The sequence below is a fragment of the Phocoena sinus genome, chromosome 12 (assembly GCF_008692025.1).
Source record: "Phocoena sinus isolate mPhoSin1 chromosome 12, mPhoSin1.pri, whole genome shotgun sequence".
NCBI lineage: Eukaryota > Metazoa > Chordata > Mammalia > Artiodactyla > Phocoenidae > Phocoena > Phocoena sinus.
In genome coordinates this window covers 78763855-78786758 of record NC_045774.1, presented here as the reverse complement: position 1 = coordinate 78786758, position 22904 = coordinate 78763855, and the positions used below count along the sequence as shown (strand labels likewise).

The window sequence follows — 22904 nt, the reverse complement described above, 5'->3', positions numbered from 1 at the left end:
CCCAAAGGCAAATGATATTCCCAGTTTCTTGTTTATCCCATCAGAAGTATTTTATTTATCACAAAGAAAATATATATTCTCGCCCCACCTTCTTTTTTTTTTTTTTTTTTGCGGTACGCTGGCCTCTCACTGTTATGGCTTCTCCCGTTGCGGAGCACAGGCTCCGGATGCGCAGGCTCAGCGGCCATGACTCACGGGCCTAGCCGCTCCGCGACATGTGAGATCTTCCCAGACCGGGGCACGAACCCGTGTCCCCTGCATCGGCAGGCGGGTTCTCAACCACTGCGCTGCCAGGGAAGCCCAAGAAGTGCTTTAATAAAGCCTTGTGCTTATACCTTTTCACATCTTTACAGTGTATTTGTAGGATAGATTTCTAAAATTGCAGTTGCTATTTCAGGAGGTAGATTTACATGTGATTTTGCTAAATGTTGCCAAATGCCTCATTCATAGGAATTAGCATTAGCCATAACTGCTAGCAATGTATGAGAGTTTCTTTTCTAACTTTGGGGAGTATGTGGTCAAACTTGAATTTTTGCCAATCTGACATAGTACCCTCTTTGCATATTTCCTGTACTTACAGTTGAATAGTATTTTAGAGACTTTTAAAGTTACTTTTTTCTCCCTGTTTTTGTGGGTTGTTTTTTTTTCCCCACATCTCAATTTTGACATAATTTCGGGAGCTTATAGAATTTAAAGTTTTTCTCTATAAGGCTACTCACACTGAAAAACTATAAGGTTTTTTACATTGCAGTTTTCTCTAGCTTTTATTTTAACATTTTGATTCCTTAGAGTGGGGCTATTTAGGTGTTCTTCAGGTGGACACAAATATAGTGAGCTTTGTAGGTAAAAGTAAAAGGTGTTTTTCATCATGATCTTCTGTGACATTGGTCTTTAACTTGAGGGGGGGTTGCTTGCAGATGCCCTTTTTTTTTAATGTTGATACTTTTAAAGTAAAATAAAACTTATATGACACTTATGTATCCTGTGATCTCTAAAGGTAATTCAGAATTGATACTCAGCATCATCTGTCTTAACAGTACATGTACAACAACATTGTAAATCAACTATATTTCCATAAAAAAACTTAAAGAAATACATGTGCCATTTCCTCTTTAACAGTTGGAAATTTATATTGTTCCTTTTTCTCCTTAAATTCATATTTTTGTTCAGTTTTCCCACAAAATTTTAACATTATATGTGTATTTTAACTTCACATGGTGTATTTTTATGCAATTGAAAATCTTTTAATTATTCTATCATACTGTATAGATATATATTCACTGAATAAAAAGATATACATTCACTGAAATTTAATATTAAATGATATTTTCACTAAAAGTTGCAAGTATTAATTTTTTTTGCTGGATTGAGTTATCTTTATAATTACTAATAAACATGTAATTTATAATTATTGAACCTATTGTATAGAATTACATTGGAAATGTATTTCTTAAAGTGATGGTGTTGATGTTTTCCTTCCTTATTCATTTAGTTCATGTGTCCATAAATAAATGTTATTTATTGGTCTAATAAAACTTTCAACAGTGATTTTCTTTTTCAACTTTTTTTAGATATAAGTGCTGAGAAATCTTGGTCATATAATAAATAGATGGATATAGAGTTTTGCTATAGCATTATCATTCAGTTCTTTCCTTTTGAATTAAATGGCAGGAAAATCACCTAGCAATGTAATAAAAGTTTAAAAGTTAAAAATAATTTGTAATCCAGCCTCTGCATTTATTGTCTTTCTGAATTTGGGGAAAATACACTAAAAAGGCCTTATCAAGACTTAATGATTGGCTAGTAGTTACACTTGTTACTTTTATATTCCTTTTAGATTCCTATTTTTTAACCAGATAATCTCAGAAATAATTGGAAAAATTGAAATCTTGTTAATTTTTAATTGGTTTTTGCCAATTTTTTTCGTAAAAATAGTTTTGTAAAATATTGTGGATTTTTTGTATATTTTCTTTAAAAGAACTGCATATTTAACTCTTTTGATCTATGGAAAATGTCTACATATAACTTACTTGTCAAGGCCAGTTCATAGTACAGCCAGTCAATTAAATCAAATGTATTATTTATTTATAATAAATAGTGTTTTTTTTCTGTTTTCATTTCATATATACATGTTAATCTGCATCTTCATGATGACATTTCACTTTAGAATTCTAGGCAGAAAAATGTAGCCTTGGTTTTTTGGTTTTTTTTTTTTTTTTTGCAGTACGCGGGCCTCTCACTGTTGTGGCCTCTCCCCTCGTGGAGCACAGGCTCCGGACGCACAGGCTCAGCGGCCATGGCTCACGGGCCCAGCCGCTCCGCGGCATGTGGGATCTTCCTGGACAGGGGCACGAACCTGTGTCCCCTGCATCAGCAGGCGGACTCTCAACCACTGCGCCACCAGGGAAGCCCTGCAGCCTTGGTTTTGACCCAAGTTTTTTTACCTGGTTGTAATAAAGGCATGCACATTTAAGGGTTTGTTGGTTTTGCTTTTTTTTTTTTAATGCTTTCTTTGAGTTGTTTTCACATGATTTGTTCCTTGGGGCAGTGCTTTTCTTGATAATAACTGGAGTAAAAGATACAAAGTCATTGAATGCAAATTTTCATTACTTTTGCTTTTCCATTTTGCATTATTGTTGTATTAAGAAAATCTTAATTTGGTCCAGAACACCCAGTTTCTAACCTGTGGTTCACTTTTAACAGAAATATATATAAAACAGGGAAAGATATGAAGCCCTACTACTATTTCATGTGCCAAAAGAGATTCCAGATACTATTATGTCAAATTGTTCCTTTCAGGAGTATTTTAGACTCTAGTACAATAAATGAGAATTACGTCTTTTGTAAAGTGGAAAAAGGTTTGGTGTGAAAGTGGAGATAGGAAAGGAGATATTATATGTACCTTTTCTACAGATGGGTTTTAAAGTAAATCAATTTAAGAAAGTGTTAAAGTGGAGATTGAGGATTTAGGAATTGATTTTCTTAAAATTATCCATGTCCATTTGTCCTTTAGAAAGCCTTTGTGTATCCCAGGGTTTTAAATATCCCTGGATTTTTAATGGCTTGTGAGTAATATGTAGGTCCATATGGAACATTGGTTTAAACTAATATAGTCCCTTTTTTGCATTCAAAAATGAGCATGGAATTAGGAGAAAGCCTTTATTTTGGTTCAGAGTGTCTTAGTGTTCCCTTTCTCTTCCACAGAATAATCTCTTTGCCTTTGGATTTCTGCAGTTTCATTATGCCTCTTTATATAAAGGATGCGTATCTTTTATTAATTCTGAAAATATTTTAGTTATTATCTCTGAATATTGCCTTTCCTCATTTTTTCTGGAACTAAATTTTATTAGATATAATAAGGCCATCATTTCTTTCCATGTCCTACATATATTTTATATGAAAAAGAAAAGAAAGGATAAAGGGCAAAGAAAGAAATCATCCCTGTACCATATCCTACATGGTTTCCTCAGCTTTGTCTTCCAGTTCACTTACTTATCTTCAGCTATATCTAATATGCAATTTAATCTATCCATTCTTTTTTTTTTTAATTTCAGTGACATCATTTGTAGAACTTCCGTTGGTTCTCTTTCAAAATTTTGTGTTTTTCATAGTGTCTAGTTCTTTTTGTACTGTTTCAGTTTCCATTTTGTTTTTAAGAATTTCAGTGCCTTTAATATATGTTTTTAATGTCTCTAATCATTTAATAGATTCTTTTAGGTTATCTTATTTTCTTATCTTATTTTAGGTGCTAAATTTCCTGACTACTTTTTTGTTTTAGTTAAATTGGCTTTGTGATGTGTGATAAGTTTGGGTGGAAGGTACCACATGTTGATAACTTTTGCACATTTAGCAGTCCCAATGAGATACACATTCATACAGCAAATATGTATTGAGCACAGTGTTCTAGAGATAGAGAGCAAAACAGACAAGTTTCTTATTCCTGTGGAGCTTATATTTTGGTAACTGGCTGTTTGTTAGTTATTTATTAGTTATTAATGATTAATGTTAAAACAAGGGTTGGCAAACCAATGCTTACAGGCCAAATCTGGCCCACAACCTATGGTCTATGAACTAGAATAGTTTTTACATTTTTTAAATGGTTGAAAAAAATCAGAATACTGTTTTGTGACATTGAAGATTATATGAAGTTCAAATCTGTATCCATAAATATTTATCGGAAAACAACTGTGCTTATTTGTTCATGTATTGTCTGTGACTGCTTTTGTACTATAAGAACAGATTTGTTTCAGCAGAGACTGTGTGACCCTCAAAGACTAAAATATTTGCTGTCTGGCCCTTTACAGAGAAAGTTTGCTGACCCCTGTATCATTGTTTATACTGTGTAAATATTTTCTGTACAGATTGATAATCCAGTTGAGGGCAACATAGCTTTTTTTGATGGCTGGTATATTAGTTAGGCAGAATATCAGATTTTAGGTCTGCTTGCAGCTATCTACTCTATAGGATGGTTGTGAGAATTATGAGAACATGTAATCCACCTAGTACTTGGCACTAGCAAATCTTCCATAAATAGCAGTGTTATTGAACCTTTGTAAGCTGGTTTTCCTTTTCAGATAACGATGTGTTGATAGTTGCTTTTCTGACATCAGTTACGGCCCATGTTTGTAGTTTTATAATCATGTGATTGTTTTGTGCTAATCCATTTGTCCACAGGAGTTCTCCTGATGTTGTGCTTGCATTAGCTAGAAAGCTCTGTTAGGCTGCTAAATAAGGGGTTGGAGGGGAAGGAGAATTAAAGTTTTTCAGGGGCCTTTAGACTGAATATATCATCTTCTCTTTAGTAGTAGTAGTGCTCTAATCTGTGATTTAGCCATAAAACGTTCAATTTTTACTTGTTTACACCTTATTTCTCCCAATAATTTGATGTAGATTACCAAGAGCACAAATAAAGTGAGAGAAAATAAAAATTATTAATTACGTAAAGAGATGTAGATGTGCCACGCATCCAATATAATTTATATGTTGTATTTTAATTCAACAGGTATCTCTAAATTTTCTTGCACCTGGAATTATGTCCTATAGGTTTATGACTGTGTGAGAGGAGAATCTTTTACAAATGTACATCCTGTGATTCTCCTGTGGAGTGATATCCTCCCCCACCACCCCAGCTACTTTCTAAGTATAACAAATAGTAAGGAACCTTTCCTAAGGGAATTTGACAATATAGGAAAAGGTTTTCATGAGATATCTGCAAAACCAGAAGTATTGGTTGTCTTATTGCTGACTGAAGTGCATGTAGCTTTTGATAGTAACTTAGGGCAGCAGAATTGGGAAATTTAAGAATTTGCCTTATGCAAATCTTGCTCTATTGATGGACTTTAGGTTGTCTATTGCTATGCCTAAATGCTTTCTTAAAAAGAAAATTTGGAAATGTTTAAGCACTTGATCAGAAATATGTTGAATTAGCTGAATTATATGCCTATATATTGGGTGAGATAATTTTGGCTTAACCAGTTCTTAAGAGGAAGGATTAGCTTTCTACATTTATATAAAAGAATTTTTAGTGCAGTTCCTTTGATTTTGAGATTTTCTGTATCCTAATGATTTTGAGTGTTATCTGGAATAACATAGTTTGGTTTTGCCTCTTGTTAAGAATTTATATGTCTACAAATAATACTATAAAAATTCCTTATACAGTGTAGTATGGGAAAGCATAGGCTTTGGAGTCAGGCCAGTACTTTGTTCAAATCCTTTTAACTAGTTTGGACAAGTTACTTTGCTTTTTAAGCTCAAGGATCTAATAGCATAGGGGTAGAGTTTCAGTAAAGTTTAAGGTGTTATATGGTGGAGAGATTTTGTTGGAGAAAGAGACTTAAAGTGGGAAATTTGAGCATGTTGATCCTATCACTCAGTAGCATCAAGTAATTGACCTGATACTTTAGGTGCAGTTTCTGAATCCCAATCTGAAGAACTACTGAAATGTATAAAATATGGAGATTAAATGAGATATTGAATATAAAGTAGTTAGCATAATGCCTATCCATAGTAAGCACTCAAATATTAGTTGTAATTATCTATATACGGAGGAATAAAATTATATGGTTAGCCTTTAATGGAAACTTTTGCTTCCCAGATTCTTTTTTTTTTTTTTTTTTTTTTCCAGATTCTTTTTTTAAAAAAATTTATTTATTTATTTTTGGCTGCGTTGGGTCTTTGTTGTGGTGCGTGGGCTTCTCATTGCGGTGGCTTCTCTTGTTGCAGAGCATGGGCTCTAGGCGCGCGGGCTTCAGTAGTTGTGGCTCGGGCTCTAGAGCTCAGGCTCAGTAGTTGTGGCGCATGGGCTTAGTTGCTCCGCGGCATGTGGTATCTTCCCGGACCAGGGCTCGAACCCCGTGTCCCCTGCATTGGCAGATGGATTCCTAACCACTGCGGCCACCAGGGAAGTCCCGCTTCCCAGATTCTTAACGGGACATGTATCAAAATCACGTGCAGCACTGGCTCTCCAGTATTAGTGTACATCAGAATCACCTGGAAGGTTTGATAAAACAGATTGCTGGACCTTACTCCCACAGTCTCTGATTTAGGAGTTCTGGAGTGGGGCCTGATAATTTGCATTTTAAAGTGTTCTAGGTAATGCTGATCCTGAGAACCACTGACTTAGGGCATTTTTGCAAAATAACAAAGGAATAGACCAAAGTCACAGTGACTGGATGTCCTGAAATTTCAGATGAATGTAGCTTAATGACCAATTGTTTATGATAAAATAATTTATGGACTTTCTAATTGAGGATATCTGTGTTTCTACTTGAGTGGGAATTAATAATTACTGAATTCCTACCTATTTGTCCGTTCCAGAGCTAGGCAGTTTGTATATAGCTTTGTTGATGCATAAGATAACCTCGTGATTATAAGGAAAGTTACCTGGCTAGGAGACAATTCTGTTTGATTCCTGAGTTATCTTTCTACAATAGCACTATGTTTCTGTGAAAAAGGGTCACCAGATGCAGAAGTGATTGTATTCTCTTTCTAATGGAAATGAAATAGTGTGATAACCCCTCTTATCTTTATCCCCTATAGTTCTGTTCCTGTTATCAGTTGTTTCTCTTGGTTTTGATCACATTGTCATCTTTATGAGCTTGCTTATGATTGGTAGGTATTGCATATGAAAAATCACAGAGATAATTTGAGGCCTAGGATAATATTCCCTTCCTGTAGGGATACACATTTACTTTTGGCTAGTGACCAGGAGGAGCCTTAGCAGTCTCACATCACCTCGATCCAGTGGCTCTCCAAACGTAGTTGCCTTTTTAGCAGTATCTGCATCACCCGGGGGGACCTGTTAGAAATGCATATTCTCAGGCTCATCCCAAACCTCCTCAATCAGAGTAAACTGTAAGGGTTGGACACAGCAATTTGTTTTAACAAACCATCCAGGTAATTCTGGATTTACTCTAAAATTGGAGAACTGACTTAATTGAGTTGGAGGTTGAGATGAATGGAAGCTGGATTTATAGTTGTAGTTCACCCTTATTCATAGGCTATATCCTCATTCAGATTTTGAGGTGTTTATGAGGCAGTCAATACTTGGTGGATGTTGAACTCTGCTTTTGTCTCCCCAGTTCTCTGAGTCTTCTGGGAGTTCAGCTTAGCTTCTCAGCCTCTCATCTTCTGCAACTCCAGAAGTTGCATCTTCTGGAGACAGCAGGTGTCTCAGAGAAAAATATGAATCTGGGCTCAGATCTCTGAATTTCTTGTCCCTGATCTTAATTCTTAATTCTTCACTGCCTTGGTAGCCCTCAGGTGCTTCAAACAGATTTTCTTTTTTTTAAGAAAATTTCTATTTTGTCCAGCTTTCTGGTTTTCAGAGAGTAGAGGGAAGATTGAGCTGCATTATCTAATCTGCCATCACCATAAATGAAGGAGTCCGAAGTACATGGCTGTAAAAGATTTAGAAGTAAAAAAAATGTCTCAAAATGATAAGCAGTGTTTTCAAAATACAGCTTTTTGGAGTTTTGTGATACAGACATGCCTCAAAACAAGATGGTGCTGGCACAGTGAGCTCTTCTCCAGAAGACATTTTTTGTGGGAGATATATGTTTTTAGGGAACTGTTAGGTTTCTGTGGAGATAATTGGTGGGGCTAAAAGCCAAGTTATTATCTTCTTATGACCACATTTTCTTGTAAAAGAGTAAAAAGTAAAATATTAGACTGCTGTTTCAAAACTAAAAGTAGGTAAGAATGATTTTTAAAATGTTGTTTTGGGTAAATTATCACTAAGAACTGAGGACTTTTGTCTTAAAGAGTCTGAAAACAGCTTTTAAATGTCTTGTGCAAAGAATGTAATAAAGCTAGGTTTCTTTGTTGAGAAGAGCTTCCCAAGGAATGAGCCATCCTGTTGTCATACTGTAATCTCTGCAAAGTGATTGTTATTGATATGTTTATATTATTATTTTCAAGTATGAAAATATGAAGACATTATCTCGGTTTCTGTGTTTATATAGAAATTTTGATGCTAAAGCCCAAGTCCTCGTACAATGACAATTTACTGCCATATTTGGTTGTACTGTCCTACGGGTAGCATCAAGGCCTGTTAAGCAGGGGAAATGTTTATTTTTTGCTTTCGGGAAAGAGCTATCTTAAGATCCTCTACCTTATCCCTTCTGTTTTTCTCTTTTAATTTTCTCAAATATCTTGGGTGATATTGAAATGAAAAGAAAATAATATGATAAACTCCCATGTTCCTACATATTTATGTTGTCCTTAAGGGGAAAAAAAAAAGTATTACAGTTGAATTACTCTTAGATCTGTGCCGCTGCCATCCTTCTCCCCCATCCCCAATATCTGGTACATTTTTATCGCTTTTTTAATAAATGGGTTTTCAAATAATTGTTGATAAATTATCTTATTATGTTGTTTATTGATTTTAACATTTATGGTTTTTACAGTTAAATCGTCAGTCTGAAATTGTTGCTACTAGTTCTGGTGATCCCTGGAAGACATGTACAAAACGAAACAGGACTGAAAGCTTAAAACCTTTGAAAGGCAACCCACTTGGACTTAACATGTTGAGCAGCACTAAGAAATTGAGGTATAGGCACTTCACCACACATTCCTACAGAAAAGATAAAGAGTTTGACACCAAAAACTAATTGGCCATTCCAACTTAACACCTTTTCTTTTCACTTTGTCAGTAGATCTAATCCTACACACTGGGCATCTTTGCTTTGAATCTTGGGAATAGGCTTGATTGCAGTGATTTCTTGGTTTGGAATTAAAATATTGAAAGAAAAGTTTCAGTAGACTAATATTTCATAAGATCTTGCTTTTATGAAGTTAGCAAAATCTTGGTTATAATATTAGAGGTAGGTCACGTCTCCTTTAGGGAATACTTACCAGGATTTTCTCAATGAGGGACTCTTTTTTTTTTTTTTTAAGATTTCTTAATTCCCCTTCTCTTCTAGATATAACTCATCTTTCCTAGTGGTTGTCATAGTGAACCACTATTACTGATACAATTGGACTGTTACATATCCCAGAAATAGGGTTGAAGTCACTATTTTATTTCTACTTTGTCAATTTATAGACAAGTGAGGTACATAAAGGCTAAATAATTTTCAAGTCAGTGGTAGAATCGAAAGTAGAATTTAGCACTTTTTATTTTTTTTATAATTAACATTTAGTATTATTTTGGCATATAAGAAAACTTTTGTATATTCATAGTACATAGTTTGTATACTCATAGTACATAGTCTTAAATAGAGAATAAGAAGAGAAAATATATCGGGATTAATTTACAGGAATTCTTACAGTATGAAACATTCATTTAGGATTCCTGATTTCTGTTTTAGTGTTCTACTCTTTATCTTCTTCCATGAACCGAATTGGAAACATTTCAGAGACAAATTCAGAAAGTGGAAAACTAATGGACAATTTAACATGGTCAATGGGTTTATGTATAAAAAATTTTCTTTAAGTGTTACAGGTTTTTGTGTGGGTATGCTTAAATTTTAAAGGGTTTATTTTGCATAAGTGCATAATTTTTCCCTGTTTAAATTATTCTTTGTTTCTTGACTCCGCAGTGCAAATACACAAAATGCATCATTATGTTCTGGAACTGTAAGACGTTTTCCTCATACTAATGCACAGATAGCAATAGTAAAAACAGCAGCCCAAAGGTAAGGATTCTGATTGCCTTTGTTTAGTATATATACACCATCCTCTTTAATAGGAGTTTTTCACTGCCTTTTTTTTTTTAAACCTTTTTTTTCCTTAATTTGTGGAACTTTATTATGTTTCCATTGTCTCTAAAGAGATATTCATGTTTCTGAAATAATTCATGTCCTAGAATTTTTTTATTTTATATCTGCTTTTGAGTAAATCACATTCTGTAAATAGAGACATTTTAAGTAAAAGCTATTCTATTGCATTATGTTTCTGTTAAATTAAGCTGATTTTTACAACATTTGAAAGAGAAATCTTCAGCTGGTAGTTTAGTTCTGATGAGTAAAACTACAGTTATTACCTTTCTTTGTAAGGTTTATAAGATTTCATAGCATCAAAGTAAATCACATTATTAGTTTTAAATGTTTGAGAAATTTTTGTGTTTTCATAAATTTGAGTGTTCTCATTGATCATGAAAGTATTACTTGAATCTTGAAATAATGAATGTAACAGTGTAATGCTTGGTGTTTTTAAATGCTTTTGAGGTTTTTCATAACCATTTTTGGATGGTTATGAAATTTCCATTGAATTTCAGTTCTTCATCAGTTTCAGTTGACCAAGAAATTCTTAGGCTCCAACAATTAGAAAAATAATTTATCTCTTTATTTCTTGCATTTTGAATAGTTGCATAAAATTTTTATAACTAGTAAAATTTAAGGATTTTTTAAATATATGCTAGATGTTGTTCTTCATTTTTTAAAATGTTGATCTAGACTGCTACTCATTCAGAAAATGTGTCCTGATTCTTACCCTTGCTGTATTTGCTATTTATGTAGATTTGCTATAACAGAGATTTTCAACTTAAATACCTATTTTATCATTCTCATACTTTAGGACAATAAGAAAACCTTTCCTTTGCTTAAATATATTATTTTTCGTAGTTTTGACATAAGATATTTCAGAAAATCAACTAAAAAGATGGAGAAATTACTATACATACCACAAAATTGGCTTGCCTTACAAATCAAGCTTTCTGGCCTACATGTGGCACAAACATGAGAACAAACAATAAAAGGAGAGTAATTAGCGGGAGGGAAGAAGGATAGACACACTGTTTCTCACACACTGATCACATTGATAGAATTCATCGCTAAGAAAGATCTGTCTACTTGCTATTCTGAAATGTGGTCTAAGTTGAAGTACTGATTTATAATCAAGTGATATATTCTACAACCAAAATTATTATTGGTTTAGAAGTTATCTACCAGTTTAGAATTATTTACACTATGCCTTATTCTCCCCATCCCTCCTTTCTTCATTGGTAATGTTAAAAAATTGATTCCAGTTTGGGAATTGGTATGTGTTTTGTTTTATTCTAGGTCCTGGCACATCTTATACCTTGCCATGTGTATCATTGCTCATCTGTATAAAAGATTAGATTCTGTTAATAGGAAGTGGTATTTACTAGTAAAATACTGTTTCTTACACACACACACACACACACACACACACACACACCCCTAATTTAATTTGTATTTAAAGAAACAATCCATTAAGGAAAACAGATTCTACTTATGTTTGTCTCATAAAATAAACATTTCTTAGTCCTACTGCAGTGTGACTTGTTAAAAAGATTTTGAAGTTCAAATACCAGTCATGGAGAGTTTTTCCAGTTTTCTTCCTTCAAAAATACTGAGTGATTTTATGCTACATACCAGGTATAGGTACAAAGTAGTCAAAGATGAATATGACAGTATTTGCCTTGAAGCTCAAGTGTGGTTAGGGTAAAGGACAGAAAGACGAGTAAACAAATGATTACCTGGTGAGTGCAGTGTAGAGATATACAAAGTATGTGTAGTACTGTTTACAGAGAAGGGAGCAGTGAGGAGTTCACAAAGGAAGTATTAAAGAAGCTTTTGAGTGTTATAGCTAAAAGAGAACACTCCATGCATTAGGAACCACATCTTCAAAGGCATGAAAAAAAGCCTTCACCTGAGATGATTGCTACCAAACTTTTGGTTTTAATTAGTATAGTGTTGGCACAATTGTCAGGCCTCAGATGAGGATGAGCACACTGGCTTTTACAGTTTCTCCTAATTTTTCTTATTTTCTCAACTCTTAATTTGAAATTATTAAAGGAAATGCCACCAGTTGGTAATTCACACACATAATCCATTACTCCTGGGGTGAGTGGTATAACTTGTCTTTTAAGTAAATCAGACCTGCATTTTGAATATTTGTAAGATATGGGAACAAGTATAGCACACGTTTTTAGTCTAAAAGAAATGAATGAAGATTGTTAAAGTATCAGATCAGATTAGCTGCTATTTGGAGAATATTATGATTGCAATCAGTTTTCTTACTGCTATTCCAAATGTTAATTTAATTCATATTTAAAAGATTGTTTATATACTAGCAGTGATGGAGGAGGATAGTATTAGTATGGAAGAAATGAAATGCAGAAAATTAAAAATCTTTATAACTATACCATCTCCACTCCTAACTTTAACCACACTTGGAAAAAGAGCACATTTACTGGTTTATGTTTTATTTACATTTTCACCGTTTTGTTTTGTTTTGTTTTTTATTAAGGATAGGTAGAAAGACTTAAAAGGACCATAGGGGGAAATGAATGTCTACAAAAGCATATATAATCCATAAATGGGAAAATGGGCTCCTGGAATAAGCAAGATTTAATTATTAATGAAAAGCACCACTTTGAAAGAATTTTTGAAGTCCAAAATCAGGTCATGGATACCAGAATCAATCACTCTATCTTTTTTCTTTCCTTTTTTTAAATTTTAAGAGCAGAAATAGTCCAAAAAGAATGTACGTCGACATTTTTACAAAGCCCTATGTTACTGATAATGGCTTCCCATCTCATTTTTTAAAAGCTTTTTTCTTTCTTCTTCTTCTTCTTTTTTTTAATATATATAAACTCTTCTAGGACAGGGCTTTGGTAATAAACACATATTGAGGAGTATTGGAGAATTACCATAATGTATAAATTAGATATAGTAAGTGCATTTTTCTCAAGGATAAGAGAAATGAGGATGGTGTATATATTTTTTGGTTTTGTTTTCTTCCTAACTCCCTTGGTTTATTGGAAAGAACCAAACCTGTTTCTTCTACTTTTACTCTGTCTTCTACCTCTTTTACTCTCAACAGGTGAGTTTAAAGAATAAAAGCAAGAGAGTACTAAACTCTTCTCACTTCTTGAGCACAACAGTGTAGGGTTGGAAATGGCTAGATTAGGTATTAACGTCTAACTTTTCGTTTTTATTTTACTTTTCCTGGAAATATTACACCATAAGAAATAAGTATATAAGAATAGACAGACTATATTTAAACTTTTATGTTTGTATTTTGTTTCACTTTAATAGGGGCATGATAATTTTCCTTCATTTTTCTGTCATTTGTCCAACGTAAATTTATTTTATACAGATTATCCCATTTTTTAAATAGCAGAAGTAAAAGTTCAAATGTGGTATTTGTGTAAGTTTATAATAATTCTTTTCCTTACTATTAAAACTTTTTTTTAAAATATGTTTCTTTTCAATGTTATGTAAAACCAACTTACCATTATTATTTTTTCTTAATTTGCTAGGATTAAATTGATATTTTACTGTGTGCTTCACGTGATGGGAATATAAGAGTTAATATGGGGACTCAGGGATTTTTGTGAACTATGTTTTGCTTACAGTTCTGAATATTTAGTTTCTTTTGTAATAGGCATAATTCTAGGATGTGAATCTTATTCTAAATTGAGGGTTTTATAATTTTACCCTTGAGTACTTGATATTGATAGCTTTTTAGATTTTCCATGAATTGTGGAGAAGGGTGGACATTTTATACATTGGACTTTGGGTTAGAGGCCATGATTTTAAGTCCCAGGACTTTTCTTGTGTCCCAAACCGTGTACTGTATTTGTATTTAATCTAAGGCTTTTGTGCAAAAGTTTCAGCCTTAAAAAATGTTTCTTTTCTTACTCAGAAGCAAATACAGTTGGACTTCTGTATCTGGGGGTTCCACATCTGTGGATTCAACCAAGCACAGATAAAAAAAAAAATCCAAGGGAAAAATTCCAGAAAGTACCACAAAGCAAAACTTGAATTTTCTGGTACTCAACAACTGTTTACATAGCATTTACATTGTATTAGGTATTATAAGTAGTCTAGAGATGATTTGCAGTATATGGGAGGATGTGCTTAGGTTATATGCAAATACTATACCCTTTTATATAAGGGACTTGAGCACCCACTATTTTGTTATCTGCCTTGGGTCCTAGAACCAATCCTGTGCAGATAACCGAGGGATGACTTTAATCACGCCTGATAACGGGATTGGGACCTCTAAAAATTTTATAACTTTTAGGAAGTTGTATTGTTCCTTGAAGACAATTTCTTTAACCACTCTAAAATAACATATATCCTCAAGTGTTGGATGGTTAAATAAAGCTCTTTCAAGAATTTTTGAATCTTTGTACATACTTCTTTATTCTTTAAATATGTTTAGATATAAATTATTTTCTGTACTGACAGAAATTGAAAGCCAATTTACATATCTGACAAGATTCAAAACACTAGTATATTACATATATATAATGTGTTTAAAACAAATTAATCACAGAGTTTTGCCTTATTGACTGCAGTTACTAAAACTACAATGATATATCAAAAATGAGGTCTTGCCTCTTACATTTTTTTTCTTTTTCATGTTTTAAGCAGTCTGGACCAAAAGGAAAGGTAAGCTCAATATTGATGAAATTAGAGCATGGATACAGCAGTAAAATACCAGATTATTTATATGCTTTGAAAAATGTCCATTGAACTAGAGTTCATCATTAAGTTTATTAATTATTTTAATAAAAAGGAAACTAATAGCACAACATGATATTTGACTTATGTGGGTAATATTTCACCATAATTCTCAATATATATATATATTTTCCATGAACGATTATTAAATATTTATACTGATATGTAACTACTTTTGTTTTAGAAATAGAATATTTCAGGATCTTAGTAGTAAAATTGTTTTCAGTTACTTAATTTAAATATTTCTTGTATTTCAGTGGTAATATTTTTGTTTTATACTTTAGTAGAGTGAGGGGAAAAAATAGAAGTAGAATACCTTAAGCTTGGAGTTAAAACTCTAAACATCAAAAATTTGTGACAGAATTTTATGATCACTCTTTGTTCCCTTTGTAATAACACTGGCAAACACATCATCCTTTAGCAGAAATGTTGAATAATGTAAATAACATGGAAACAGGTTTTTAAGAACACACATTTCTTAGAATAGTGAAATGATTGTAGTTTTCTAAATCAAATGCCCATAAGAATAGCTCCTCTCCTCAATGTATGTATGTGGAAATTTTTGTGCATGTGTGTATCTTTTTTTCTTGCTTCCATGAGTTTCAAGAACCTTTTATGAATTCTCCCCTCCCAAAACAGGTAAACAGCCCTTGTTTTAAACCAATACTTTAATATCATTGGTGATGGTCAAAAGAAGGGACATTCTATAATTTTATTTAATTATGTAACTTTGACTCTATAATTTTGTTTAAAGGTATAGAGGAGGCAAAGAGGACACCTTGCAATATTTTATAGAATGCTATATATTCCATCTTACTTCATGAACACCAGGTTTCTGAACTGAAGATGATCCTGTCAGCAAAAGATTTAGGCATATTTTATAATTCTGAAATACTTCACAGTTCTTACATGGTTTAAATGAATGCATTGTGCAAATATTTTACTACTTTCCTTCTGGGAAAGAAAAATTATTTTTCTATTGTGTCTGTTTTTCTCTCTGAGTAAATTATTATTTCTTCTCAGACATAGATGAGTCATTTTATATCTTTTGAATTTTTAATTCATAAGTGACTATATTTTGGGGAGAAGATCATTAATAAGATGTTTATAAAGTATAAAGGTCTTAGAATATTCTCTTATAATAGCCTTGGTGGGTTTATACTGATTTTTTTCTACTGTTTTGGCTTCTTATGCATATTTCTGTTGGGGAAATTTATTCATTGATACATTCAGCAAATATTTCAGTGACTCTATGTGCCAGGCACTCTTCTAGGAGCAGACAAAAATCCCTACTCTCTTGGAGCTTATATTCCTGTTGGAATAATACTGGAATAGAAGTCAGAGATGTAGAATTAAGTAACCAGCATTACCAGTAGGCACATAACTTACTCTAAAATGGGGATAATGATATTTGTCCAATTTTAAAGGAGATTTGTGAAGAACAGAGATTTGTTCTGTTATGAGATAATTATTTGAAACTGACATATACACTGTAAAGTTTGAAATTTCTGTAATAATAGGTGCTGAAATTCTTTGTCTTTTTGTACCAACATTACCGCCAGGGGCTAGGCGTGAAGCAGCATCTATTTATAAAATATGTTATGATGAATACACTGGAGTGCTTTATTCAGCAGCTTAGTTACTGTTAGGTTCCATTTAGCCCATTAATCCTTTGGATTATTTTATCTTTGTCAGAGATAAACTGAGAAGAACTTTTGTGTCAGATTTTACTTTGTAAATTTTTTTTACGTAAGCCATTTTTCCTCCCTTATGAACAAAGCCACATCTTTTTTTCTGACCTTTGAAAAGTAATAGAAAATCTTTTATCTTTATCCCTTAACACATGAAGGACTGTAAATCTCTGAACTAAATGATTTCTTTAAAAGAGGATGGTTTATCTAATAAACAAAAGTTAGGTAGTTGTGGAAGGTTAATCTTCTCCAGGTTCTTTCCCTTTGTACTGTATACTGGGCACAATGAGGTATATTTTAGGTTTAAAACCAAGCTGGAATAAAAATTAAACAACGATATTAAGGTCCAGAGCTTGCAAACTTAAAAAATTTGCTGCCATTTTTCTTTGTTGTGGGTGACTTTGACAACTTGAATGACTTGAATTCTTTTCTGACTCTTGGACAGTTGGCTTGTGAATATAGTGTACGTGGTAGCACCAGCAACCTAGAATATTTAATCTGGTATTAGAACTTTTTTTTTCTCCTTAGATAAAGACAGTTGACCTATTATGAAACTGAAGCACATAGTAATTTTCAAATTAAAATTTTTTTAAAAATATTTTTATTATAAATATGTGCGTATCGTAGAGAATTTTTAAACAACAAAAAGATACAAAGGGAAATGAATACAATAAAAGACATATATGAAACACTAGAAATGTTAACTTAAAAGAGAGTATTTGAAAAGACAAGTATTACAATGAAAGATTTTATAATTTTTAAAAGCTCTTATAATCGAAAATTACATCATTAGTATCTTCATGCATTTCTTTCCAATTTTCTTTTTCCTGTGTACTTTTAAATATACCTAATACATGAAATCATAATAAAAGTACAGCTGCATATTCTGAGTTTTCACCTAACAGTATGTCCTAGCCTTTTTCCCTGTTAAGTTGGCTTCTAAAAATGATTTGTAATGATTATGTAATAGCTTGTCCGGCAGATATACATAATTTATTTACCCATTAGTCCATTTCTTGTTGTTTTTCACTGTTGTGTATGACAGCGGTCCCCAACCTTTTTGGTACCAGGGACCGCTTTCATGGAAGACAGTTTTTCCACGGAAGCAGGGGCAGCGGATGGTTCAGGCAGTAATGCGAGCGCGATGGGCAGCGGCAGACGAAGCCTCGCTCCCTCACCCACCGCTCCCCTCCTGCTGTGCGGCCCGGTTCCTAACAGGCCGCGGACCAGCCGAGGCCCGGGGCTTGGGGACCCCTGGTATATGACACATTGAGGAACAACTTTGCGTGTAAATCTCTAAGTGCATCTCCTAAGATAAATCTCTGGGAAAGGATTCTTTGGGCTAGGTTACAGATGTTTTTAATGCTCTTAATAGGTATTGCGAAATTGTTTTGCAGACAGGTGGTACCAATTTATATTAGCATTATAAATTGGTGTCTCAAGGTACCTGAAAATAAAATTATATTCAGATGGTACTGCCTTCCTTAGAATTATGAGAGGCATCTGAAACCCTAGATATAATAAGAGTATAGCAAGATGATAGAATACAAGACTAATAATGTTAATAATTTTTTATTCACTCTGATCAATTGCGGTATATATTGGAATGACCAAAATTTCCTTCACAGTAGCAACTAAGATTAAATATTCAGTAATAAAATTAATGATGTGTAGATCCTTTATAAATATATCTAAAGAACCTGATCTGAGGCATATATTAGGTTCCTGGTTGGTTATTTGATATCAGTGCTCCTTAAAATAAACTTAATGCAATTTTAGTCAGAAATCTTGCTGACTTTGTTATTTTAGGAAATTTGGCCAATTGATTCTAAAGTTTATTTAGGAGAGTAAATACTTGAGAAGAGTAAGAGATGAGACTTACTTTATAAAAAGAAGAATAAGTGGGGGAAGAGAAGAATGACATGTCTTACCACATAATAAAGCATACTGTGAAGAAAACAGTGATTGGATATGGAAACATTGGAAAAAAGCCTAGAAAGTAGAGCAGTAAACAGACTAGAGATTCCAAGTATATTCAGTTTCCAGCTACCCTGTCTAATCAATAAATGTTTAGTTTACAGTGCCTGAATTATGGTATTTGCACATAGGCTAATATTTTGAATTACTTTATGATGGCTCTGCATGGTGGCCAGTGGTTCAGTTTTGACATTACCACCCTTGTTCAGCATGATTGTACACTTATTTGACCTGATAAATACACTTCTAATTACGTACTGCCTCTTAGTTATACACATTTATTACTTCCAAATATTTATCAAGTGCCTGCTGTGTTCTAGGTATAAGGATACAGTGATGAACAAAACAAACAAGATCTCTGCTCTCGTGTAGTTTACATTTTGATGGGCAAAAACTGATAATGAACAAGTAAAACACCAAAAAATAAGTTCTGTGTAAAAAAGTATAATTGGATGATGTGGTATAGAGTGACAGTATGGTTTCTTTAGATGTTCAGAGAGACACTCAACTATGAAGCTAACATTTAAGCAAGGACTGAATGAGCAGCAGTTAGCCATACTGATCATAGTGATCATAGAGATGGCTTTTCCACATAGGGAAGAGGTGGTGCTAAGATATTAATGCTGGAGTGAGTTTGGCATGTTCAAAGAACAGAAAGAAGCACTGCGGGGTGGGTTTGGTAAAGGTCAGCTAGGGCCCCTAGATCATAAAAGTCTTTCTGTAAGATGATCTGAAGAGTTTGGGTTTTATGTGGTGCACTCACTAGAAGATTTCAGGTCATTTTAGGTAGGGAAGTGTTGTTATTACCTGATAAATCTTTGAGATTTAAAAAAATAATCTTTTGTATATGATTTATAATTTGGCACAATTAAAAACTTAAGTCAGTGGCATTCAGTTAAGGCTAAGCGTGATTTACTTACCAAATAGAGATATGCTACAAAAGAAAATCAGGAATAATCTTTGACTATTCAAAACTCTCTCAGCAAAATCTAGGAATTGGAGAGGTAGAAGGGCAGAAGTAAAAGGTATCTTAAGGCCTTTTATTTTTGGAAGGGGGACTGAATGGAGTAGGATGGGGAAGTAAAAGGATTTTAAAGATCTTATCCCCTTAGAGATGATGCAGTAGAATATCTTGTTTGAGGAAATAGTTGTAATCTTGAGACCATGTTGATGAACAAAATATGCAGTTGGAATAAGGGTTGAGAGAGGGAAGGTAACTATTTGTTAAATTAACCAGGGGAGGAAAAACAAATGAAAGGTAATTGTGCAAATCAGTAAAAATAGGGGAAAAGAGTGAAAATAAACAAATATAAGAAACAACTAATACAGTAAGATAAAAGGAAAACATGAAGTTTATCAGATGCAATAATGATTGTGATCAGCTCGAGTATATTTAATCAGAGACAAACTGGTTGAATTAAACCCAGCTATATCATGTTGTTTACCAGAATCAGATATTTATAAAATAACAATTTGTAAGTAAAGGGGTCTCTTGAGTCTTAGAGTCAAAAGAAATGCAAACAAAGGGAAAGCATGAGTAGAATTTTAGCAACAAATGAAATAGAATTAAGGATTAGAAGCACTAAATAGTATAACGGAGCACATTTTATAATGGAGACACTCGTGAGAGTGTAAGTAACAACGAGCTGTGTAAAGCTCCCCTAAAATATCTAAAATGCAAGACGTTCTTGGTTAGAATACAACTTCGGGAGATTTTAATACATCTCTTCAAAAATTAGATTACAGTTTAAACATGAATCTGGAATAATGCATTTTCATGAAAAATGAACATATTTAATTTATTTTATAGGAATTTACATCTTTTGAGATCAGTTCGAGCAATGGAACGATTTATAAAATGAGTTTCAAAACCAACCTAAAAAAAAAAAAGCAGAACTCAGATCCTGGTTTCTAATACCACTCTAATAAAAGGAACATGGAGAAACGGCTGATTCTAGGGATGGGTTAGGGAAAACCAGGATCCAGACAGGTATTCAAAAAACAAAGGGGTACTTGCTTCAGCAGCATATATACTAAAATTGGAACGATACAGAGATTTTCATGGCCCTTGTATGAGGACGACATGCAGATTGGCAAAGCATTCCTTATTTCTGTAAATTTTATGTATGTTTTATCAGAATTAAAAAAAAAAAAGAATGAGGTCACATGAACACAGGAGCCAACTGAAAGAGCTCCCAAGGGCCAAAACTGAAACAATTGGATTATAACCTAAAGTATAAAATAAATATTCATGAGTCATACTGGTATAACTGATTGAATAAGTGATTTATTTATTGAACTCTCCTGGGGTTTTTATAAGCTGCTTAAAATGAATTGGGGTAAATAGGTGTTTATACAGAAGAATTCCAAATAATATGTGAAGATAGTTTCCTCTTCAGGAAGTAGAATTTAACTACCCCTGCCCCTTTTGTGGGCTGGACTGATTGGACTTGCTTCCAAGTAGAATGTCAAAAGGGAAAATAACTTTGGAGTGGAGAAACCTGGCAAACACTACTTTAGCCAGATGATCAAGGATAACCTCACTAGTGATGTAAATCATCGATACCATGTAACCCCCTGATATGATGTGATGAGATGGGCACTGTCCACCAAACCTACAACTTCAGTCTAATCATGAGAAAAACATCAGACAAACCCACATTGTGGGGCATTCTACAAAATAACTAACCAAGTCTCTTCCAAAGTGTCAAGGTCATGAAAAACAGTGGGAAACAAAACAGTCTGGGAAACAAAGAAGAGACTAAGGAGACATGATGACTAAATGCGGTGGATCCTAGATTGGATTCTGGAACAAACAAAGGATATTAGTGGAATAGCTGGCGAAGTTCAAATAAAGCCTGGCATTTAGTTAATAGCAGTGTACAAATGTTGATTTCTTTTTTTGACATATGTATGAGGGTAATGAAGGTGTTAACGTTAAGAAAAACTGGGTAAAGGATATAAGAGAATTCTGAATTGTCTTTTCAAGTCTTCAGCAAATCAAATTATTCTAAAATAAAGTTTATTAAAAAAAAAAAGGTCTGAAGCCTGTCTAACCTTTAATAAGGAGTCTGATGTTATTTGAAGAGTTCTGCACAGAAGGAAAAAAAAGCTCTCCAGTTCATTTTATACAGCTTGTAAAAACGTTGGGTCCATGAAGTGAGGTTTTCTCTAAAACTTCTATGCAGAACACAAGCCCTCAGAAGCAAAAAAAATGCTCCCGCTTGGTAGAAGACAAAAGATAGGGACACTTCTCTGTTTCTGCTTGGTTTGAGGTAGGAAAGAAAATCCACCAGGAGATTAAATTCTAGCCTTAAGCATCATAGTAGTTTGGAGTTTGAAATTTTAGTGTCTGTAGAGTGATGGAACTCTCAAATTAAGAAATTAACATGAAATTTCATTTTTGATTACCTAACAAAGTTTCTTTTAAAAACTAAGTTTTAAAGAACACGAGATTATAGCTAGAAAGTTCTTTTAATTCCCTTATTAAACAAATACTACTTTATTCTGAAATTATTGTATTCTTGTATTAAACTTAAGGTATGCTTTTATTTCTGTAATTTACTCATTATAATACATTTTTTAAAACAATCTGCTCTGTCTGTATAGGGAAAGGTGTAGTAAATATTAGATACAGAATGGCCATAAGGTTTGGAAATGTTGGCAAATAGCATAATTTTTAGCATTACATTATAATACATGATAGGTCATGGATGTTACATGATATATTCAGTGCATTGTTTGTTCCTCATCAGCAGTGCATGGTTCAGTGCAGTGTCAAACAGCAAAGAGCAGTGTGAATTAGTGCAGCATTTTCAGAAATCCCTGCACATCTATGATATGTTGCCTCCAGTGATTTATGCCAGTTATTACTGAATAAACCTGTGTTTATAGCATACCCCAGAATGAGCAATTAAGCAGACAGAAATCCAAAATATGTATTTCAGATTTTGTGGCCACTCTGTCAAATTATTTTGCTTGTTGATAATCCTTAGTATTTAAGAATACCTACTGTTTCTGTTGTCCACTGTTTTAAAAATATATAATGCATAGAGGTTTTGTAGTTTAATATAATTGTATCATCATGTTTTGCTTCAGATTTATTGACTCGGTTGCCTTTTATATTTGGTATCTTTACTTTTCCAGTGCAGAGTTATAAAAATTAGAGATTAAAAAATTGTTTTAAAGGTAAGACTATGTTATATCATTTTTAGTGTGAGCATGTGTAGTATATAAAAACATGCATTTTATTTAAAGCTTAATGTAGTTAGGAGCTGAAAACCTACCTTATTTTTAG

At 33.3% G+C, this 22904-nt stretch overlaps 1 protein-coding gene and 1 pseudogene across 13 annotated transcripts in view; both read left to right on the top strand.

Moving 5' to 3' along the window:
* The window catches only part of SENP6 (SUMO specific peptidase 6), a 101859-nt gene that overhangs the window by 20524 nt on the left and 58431 nt on the right, over window positions 1-22904 (top strand). For 5 of the 13 annotated variants that reach the window (XM_032651026.1, XM_032651025.1, XM_032651030.1 and 2 more), the window contains 3 exons: window positions 8907-9049; window positions 10041-10136; window positions 14847-14867. In XM_032651026.1, coding sequence (XP_032506917.1) covers window positions 8907-9049; window positions 10041-10136; window positions 14847-14867 — 260 coding nt within the window. Of the gene's footprint in view, window positions 1-8904; window positions 9050-10040; window positions 10137-14846; window positions 14868-22904 lie in introns of all 13 variants that reach the window. The other 8 variants (XM_032651027.1, XM_032651031.1, XM_032651024.1 and 5 more) reach the window with 3 other exon arrangements.
* LOC116763835 lies at window positions 20621-20720 on the top strand (annotated as a pseudogene).